This window comes from Brassica rapa, chromosome A08 (genome assembly GCF_000309985.2).
Source record: "Brassica rapa cultivar Chiifu-401-42 chromosome A08, CAAS_Brap_v3.01, whole genome shotgun sequence".
Classification (NCBI taxonomy): domain Eukaryota; kingdom Viridiplantae; phylum Streptophyta; class Magnoliopsida; order Brassicales; family Brassicaceae; genus Brassica; species Brassica rapa.
Genome location: NC_024802.2, coordinates 5,768,339 through 5,776,185, shown reverse-complemented (window position 1 = coordinate 5,776,185; position 7,847 = coordinate 5,768,339). Strand labels below are relative to the sequence as shown.

At 34.5% G+C, this 7,847-nt stretch overlaps 1 protein-coding gene and 2 long non-coding RNA genes across 3 annotated transcripts; 2 read left to right on the top strand and 1 right to left on the bottom strand.

Annotated features, from left to right (window-relative positions):
- Positions 1-425: 425 nt before the first annotated feature.
- On the bottom strand, positions 426-6,027 carry LOC103833331. Its single transcript, XR_626166.3, has 4 exons — positions 5,806-6,027; positions 5,544-5,728; positions 4,660-5,035; positions 426-1,065 (listed from the first exon to the last, which is right to left on the bottom strand). It is a non-coding gene; the product is annotated as an uncharacterized LOC103833331 (long non-coding RNA).
- On the top strand, positions 1,099-4,602 carry LOC103833330. Its single transcript, XM_009109420.3, has 5 exons — positions 1,099-2,154; positions 2,237-2,775; positions 2,881-3,690; positions 3,773-3,891; positions 3,983-4,602. Exons 1-5 carry the CDS (start codon positions 2,048-2,050, stop codon positions 4,469-4,471), a joined length of 2,064 nt encoding a protein of 687 aa, XP_009107668.1. The 5' UTR covers positions 1,099-2,047; the 3' UTR covers positions 4,472-4,602.
- LOC117127316 lies at positions 4,959-5,498 on the top strand. Its single transcript, XR_004450249.1, has 2 exons — positions 4,959-5,192; positions 5,242-5,498. It is a non-coding gene; the product is annotated as an uncharacterized LOC117127316 (long non-coding RNA).
- Positions 6,028-7,847: the final 1,820 nt, after the last annotated feature.

The window sequence follows — 7,847 nt, the reverse complement described above, 5'->3', positions numbered from 1 at the left end:
CATGGAGGTTTCACCATCATTTGTAGAAAAATGTTTTGTTAGAAATGCAATATAATTTTTTTGTTACTTCCTATATTTACTAAGCTCGAGTTATTTATTGGTTCATTGGTTATTACTTGAACAAGTGGATCGCTGGTTATCATATGATACGGATCCAAACATTGAAATTTCCCAAATAAAGTTGAAAAAATATCATGGGATTATATATAAATTTAATACAAATAATATTATTGTATTCATACTTATAAAAGTGGGACTTTATTAACGTGGTATATTACGTGATACAAATCTAGATTTTATTTTTATTAGGATCAGCCCGGGAAATTATAAAAAAACACAATTTTATATAAATTTACATTAATTTTATGAAGCATTTAAAAAAAAAATGTAGATTGAAAACAACCCTATTATAAACAAACAAAAAATAAATAGAATTCGGATATAATGTTGTTAATTTAATAAATATTTTTGGACTGAATTAAAATGATAATAACCTTCGATCGAAGAACATTCTAATATAATAAAACTAATGATGCCAGATGATCTTTAACTATCTATCTTTAACTCTGGTTTTGCACTATTAAATCCCTGGTGCCATAATGTTTTCTATTTCTCTCTACTGCTATCACACCGCCTACAAGCTCCATCGTTTTCTTTCTATCTCTCCGTCATCATCTGGCATCTGAAGAATTTATGATTTAGCTTTACTTAGCTTAGGGCTTCCCTGTTTTTAACAAATCCCTACAACTTCTCGACATGGTTCTCAAGTTTGCCACCTTTAAATTCAAATAATATTTTATAAGTATCTTCACCATTTTCACCCAACCTTGCAAACTATCCTTTTTTATCTGTGTATTAATTTCTATCGTCTTGATCTTTGAAACTCTTTCCGGGCAGCTTGCTTACTCACTATCCATCTTATTTCTGAACATCTAACCCCAGCCTTGGTTTTAAAAGGCGACCGCTCCGCTCGCCATGGCGAGTAGCGACCTGAAGCGACCTCCAAAACGACTCAAGACCAATGCTAAGCGAGGTACGTGAGTCGACCGCCTTTCCTCGCTATACCTGTATACACTGAGTCGATCATTGCGTCGCTACGTTGTTGATAATCAAACCGTTAACAAAATTTTGAATTCAAAATAAGTAAAATAGCATATACGTGTATTGTACTCTAAATATCCTCTAAATATCCTCTAAATATACGCTAAATATACTCTAACCGAATGCCCTAATCCATCTAAAGCGTAAAAACCCTAAGTGAAATGTACTATATAATAGTAATACGTCCCCCTTACTTTTTCACAAGTTCTCTTGCTTTCTCTAAGCTACTGACGGCATAAGCTCTTCTTTACTCTATCGGTTTGTTTTGTTAGTTAAAGTTTTAGTGTTTAACACATCATGTTGATCACATATAAGGCTCATAGTGTCATATCTTCTTTATCACATACCATTCATGTCTTCTCTCTTCACGCAAACCTCTTATGTATCACGCATCATTCATTTTGTTTGTTAGAGTTTATTTACGTAGCTTGTGTTAAGAACCTTACATGTTTATGTACCTAGTTTGTATTATACACGTAGCTTAACATTCTGAGATTATTTCTATCATCATGTAAGGTTATCATCATTCATTTTGTTTGTTAGAGTTTATTTACGTAGCTTGTTTATGTAGTTTATTTACGTAGCTTGTGTTAAGAACCTTACATGTTTATGTACTTAGCTTATATTTTTTGCTTTTTCTTTGAAGGTTTATCATGTCTGAGATTGGAGGATCATCCCAAGGAGGCGCAACACAAGGTGGAGCATCACAACAAGGGGCATGTGATGTTGATCCAGGACGTAGTATGGAACCTGTCTGCCTAAAAACAGGAACAAGTGGACGTGCATCTTCTGCAGGAAAGAAACAAATGGAGGTGTTTCACGTCTGAAACACCACTTAATTGGAGACAGCACAAGCGTGATCAGGTGTCCAACTTGTCCCGAGCATGTGAGAATTGAATTGCGAGATTATGCAATAAAAAAAGCTGAGGAAAGAGCAGCTCAGGCCATGCGGTATGAACCTGTCCTGAATGATATCGATGGTGAGGATGTTGAAGGTGAGCCTAAACAGAAAGCTAACACTAACAAGAGAAAGAAGAGAGGTCCACTGGACAGGTATATAGTATTTGTTCTCGCCTTCTTGGTTTGATAGATCATTGAACAAACAAATAACTATATATTCTCTGTTCTTTTACAGGTTTGTGACTTCAACTCCTCCTGACATTTTGAAAGGAAGGAAGGACATGAAGCGTGTGTTTGGAGCTTGTGACAAAGAGCTAAGGGAGAAGGTGTGCGCTGGAATAGCTAGGTGGTTCTATGATGCGGGTATTCCGTTCAATGCTGTCACCTATGACTCTTTCAAAGAGATGACACAGTTCATTGGACAGTATGGAATGGGTTTAAAACCACCTAGTATGCATGAGCTCAGAGTGCCTCTCCTTCAGAGGGAAGTCGCAAACACTCATACCATGCTGCTTCAACACAAGAACGAGTGGGCTGCTAAAGGGTGCTCTATCATGTCAGATGGATGGCGTGACTCGGTGGTCCAAAAGGACATAGTTAACTTTCTAGTTAACTCTCCCAAGGGCTCTGTTTTCATGAAGTCTAAGGAGGTCTCAGAAGTGGTGAAAGATGCAACAATGCTGTTCAAGCTGCTTGATGAGATGGTTGAAGAAGTTGGTGAGAAGAATGTGGTCCAAGTGATCACAGACAATGCTTCTAATTATGTGAAAGCAGGTACTGTCTATCTAATCTTTTTTTTTTCTAGATTACATTCTAAATATTTTTAATGTTAAACCGAGATAGATCATTTATCTAATGAAAGAAAATTTGAAATTTCAGGGAAGTTGCTAGAGGCTAAACGACCAAACCTCTATTGGACTCCTTGTGCAGCACACTGTCTTGATCTTATGCTAGAAGACATTGGGAAGTTGGAGCCGGTTAAGAATGCGTTGAAGAAGTGTATCTTCATGAATGGATACATCTACTGTCGTGTGCCTCTGGTGAATATGATGAGGAGATTCACCGATCAACACAATCTTCATCGGCCAGCTGTAACGAGGTTTGCGACTTCGTTTATCACCATGTCTCAGTTCCACATTCAGCAATCAAACCTGAAGAAGATGGTCACATCTGATGATTGGAACAAGAGCAAATGGCCAAGGGAAGCAGGGGCAAAGAAACTGAAGCAATACATTCTTCAAGAAAGCTTCTGGAGGAATGTTAGCTACGCCCTCAAGCTTACTGGTCCACTGGTGAAGGTGCTTAGGATGGTCGATGGTGATAAGAAGCCGGCTATGGGATACATATATGCGGCTATGGACAGAGCTAAAGAAGCTATTGCAAGGAGTTTCAAAATGAAGCAAGAGAAATATGAAAATGTGTTTGAGATCATTGACAGAAGATGGAATTGTCAGCTTCACCAGCCTCTTCACGCAGCTGGATACTTCCTAAATCCAGCTATCCATTACGCCAATCCCGAGGACGTTTGCTGTGAGGAAGTTGTGACCGGTTTGTACAACTGTATCAACAGGCTTGTCCCGGACAGTGAGATTCAAGACAAGGTGATGCTGGAGCTTGATATGTTTAAGAACGCTGCTGGTCTCTTTGGCCATAACATGGCAATAAGGCAAAGAGAGATGAAAGCACCAGGTAAAAGACTTTGTTTATCACAATTTACTTTGTTTTGCCAACTTTTCTTATAAACTAATCTCATCAAGTATTTTTTTTGTAGCTGATTGGTGGTCTACTTATGGATCATCAGCTCCTAATCTAAGAGACTTTGCTGTGAAAGTACTTAGCTTAACTTGCAGTGCATCTGGATGTGAAAGAAACTGGGGTGTTTTTGAGCTTGTAAGTCTTTTCTATATTTTTCCTATTTCATAGTCAGATTTGATCTTAAGTTCAGTAGCTCACTAATGGTTTGTTGATCGAATTATTATAGCTTCACACAAAGAGGAGGAACCGTTTAGCTCAACATCGTTTGAATGACATGGTATTTGTCAAGTACAACAGAGCTTTGCAGCGTCGCATGAAGAGAAGTGACGCCACGGATCCTATTATCCTAGAGGAGATTGATGAAAGCAATGAATGGTTGATGGGAAAAATGGATGGCACCTCTGACAATGATGAACTAGATGATCATGTCTTCGAGAATGAAGATCTGACATGGACTGCTGTGAGTGAAGCCACTGGAGCTGAGGAACCAACCTACTCTACTAGAGGAACAAAAGCTTCAGCTGCTGAGAAGGGAAAAGGGATAGCATCTTCTTCAACTCAAACAAGAGATAAACGATCTGGTCCAGGTCCCTCTGTTCTATCTATTGTTGATATTGATGAGGATGAACCGGAAATTGATTTGGAATTACAAGCAGGTGGTTTCGGTCAAGATGAGGAATGGGAGTTTCCAGATGACTCTGAAACTGAGTTTTAGAGTGTTGATGTTATGTGTTCTGCTTTGAATTGTTTTTCTCTACTTTGGATTATGTTTTGGTTTTGGTTTTATGCTTTTCATTTGGTGTTTTTACGTTTAAGTTATCAATAAAACTGGTTTTTGGTTTTCTATTTACAATGTATTTTTCAAAAGTTCATATAATTGATGGTATTAGGAATAGAAGGTACCTTTTGAGCGGCTAATACGTGATGCGATCGCCATGAAACGCCATGGCGAGTGGCGAGTGTCGAGCCTCCTTTCGCCAATCCTCGCCACACGACATTTAAAACCAAGACCCCAGCATACCGTCAATATAATTTATAAGCATGTAGGATACAGAAGGAAACACACGGCACTACTGATTTATTAGTAAGAAGCAACAGAGAGAAGACTTAACATTCAAACTTTTATCAGTTAAGATCTCATGAGATTACACAATTGAAGATCGTTTTCATACCTTGGTATACAAAGGCTAAAGGCTAATACAACTTCTGATATTTAGCTTCTAGAGCTACCTTCTCCAGTTTTCCTTGAAATTTTATGATTCAATTCATCAGGTTGGTTCTGCAATGCAAAAAGAAATAGGAATAAGATAATATATTCACCACCAAATATCTTTAAAAACTATATCCAGAACCTGCAAGGCATACAACGATTAGTGCAGGATACTATTAAAAACAACAGTCACTGACAGTTATGGATAGGCAACAGGAAACATAAAGTAAAGATAAGTCACTGACAACTATGGATAGACAACAGGGAAAATAAAGTAAATATTGATCCAAGGTTGTAGAACCCTGTTACTTGGCCAACATATCCTTAGAATCATTCGCACCAGTCCAAATTCGTTTTTGAATGAAAATATATAGAAATAGCTTTTATTATCTGAAAAGCTTAATATAAATATCAATGGTAAGGAAACACCACAACGCTAGATTTAAGTTGCAGACAGAAGAAGGGAGATCAAAGAGGAGGCTGATTCATACTAAGCTTATTACAAAACCAAAAGCAAGAAGCTTACATAACATGAATGCAGAACTGAAATAAAGATTCGAGTTTTAGTGGATCTAACCAGCAACTATTACCGAATCCTACTCTGTTTTGCCTTCTTTTTCGAATTGCTTCAGATCCCAATTGCCATTAACTCACTTAGCATCTTGAAACAATGATTTCCGTCGTGGTGATTGGCAAATCAGTCTCGTCTCCTCCATTATCAGTCACAGAGGCGCTTTTCGTTGGAGATTTAGCCGACACCTCCTGTACATAAAAAGAAGCAGACTTTGGAATCTCCACGGTGGTTGCAGAAACAGTACCAGAAGTGGGTGTTAACATACCATTGTCAGAGAAATCTCGAGAGATGGAGAAGAGAGAGAACACTTGCCGGACTTCAGATCGACGGCATCGAGTCGCCGTCGCACGAAGTGGAAGGAACGGCCTTCGTTTCTCTCAGCAGCCATATTAGGGTTAGAGGCGTCACCCATTCTGTCGGGCCGGACACAACTTCAATTTTTACAGCCCAATCCCACGCGAATGAAGCCCATGACAACCAATTATCTGAATTAATTATAATATATACAGAAAATTTGATTATCCAAATATTTGAAAATAAAAATAAAAATTTCTAATTTCTAATTATTATTCAAAAATTATAACAGTGTAAAGATAATATATATATTTCATTATATAATATAACTATCCGCAAAATTGCGGGAAAACACCTAGTATATAATAAATGAAACGGGGTGTTTTGCTCTCAAGACACATGACGGCTCCAAGATGCACGACTTTCAGATCTGAAATCTGATGTGAAACCCTCAGGAGAGAGAAAACTCAAACTTTATAATAATAGATATTCACTTGAATCTAATCTATTAATTTAGGGTCTTATTTTTATCTACTTACAAATTGGTTGAGTTTTATATCCCTACTTTATCTTTATTTATTTTTAAATCACTAAATTTTACCAAATCATGTTGTAGCTTTACTTTTAAAAATTAAAGTCTACATCAAGTTTTTATTTAGTTTTACCAATCATGCTTTAACTTTATTCTTAAAGCTACAGCAAAAAAATAAATCAAAACTTTTTCTTATGTATTTTAGACAAAAAATGCTACATCATTTTTTATAGGCTGTAGAATCTATAAAATGAAAAAAATAATATCAATAATATCAAATAAATTATATAATCATAATAAAAACTTTTATAAATATTTTAATTTTGAATTTGAGTGTTTTTTAATTATTAAGATATTTAAATAATATAAATATTATTTACATATCACATTTTAAATTACAATAATTTTTTATAATTTATAAAAAATATTAATATAAATTATTTTAATTCATATAAAATAATAATTTTATATATACAACACATATTTCATATATTTTATTTTAAAATATCTACAGCCTATAAATTACAGCTAAAACAACTGCAACAAAAGTTTCTGCAGAAAATATCTACAGTAACAATTTTACAGCTACAACCAATTTATCTACAGCTAAACATATACATCTAAATTTTTAAAGCCACAGTCGAACCAATCATCACCATAGTGTAGGTTGGTCCATTACATTTAACTATTTTTCCTATTAAATCTATTTATACCTAACTTAATTATTATTAAATATATACCCTAACCTAAAATTAAGGAACTAAAAAACTGTTCTATTTTTAAATAATCAATTCAATTTATGTTAACACTATTTTTAAGTAAATAATCAATTTTATTTTATTTAGTAATATAAAAGAATTATATATGCCTACTAATTCATATATACAGTTGTACTTTAATTCAAATGCAAAAAAACAAATTCTTTAACACCCTCACCAAATACATAATAATATATTTTTTATACATAAAGTATTAAAATAAGATATATATATGCATTTGATAAAATAAATAGTAATAGTCGTTAATATATAATGATATGTTAGAACATGTTATCATTGATATTTTTTATGAGTATAGTTTTAGGGGTTATTCCAACACACATAAAATATTTATCAAATATAAAATTAATTGAACAAAACATAAAACATACTTAAAGTTATGCTTGAGCGTTCAGGTACCCGTTGCGATATGGATTGGGTTTTTGGAATTTAGATTCTAATTTATTTCACATCTTAGGTCTCATTCTGTTAAATTTGTAAGTACATAACAAGTTCGGATATAGCACATAGGTTTAACTTCTAAATTGTATCACATCTAAAATCCATAAAGCAACAATATATTGTTCCGATTTAGGTTATATGGGTTCGGATATATCCGAAGTTAAATCCAAAACTGAAAAGCAAAACATAAGAAATAGGATTGGATATTTAAGGTACTCATTGAAGATTTAAATACTTATATATATATAATTTAAAAATAAA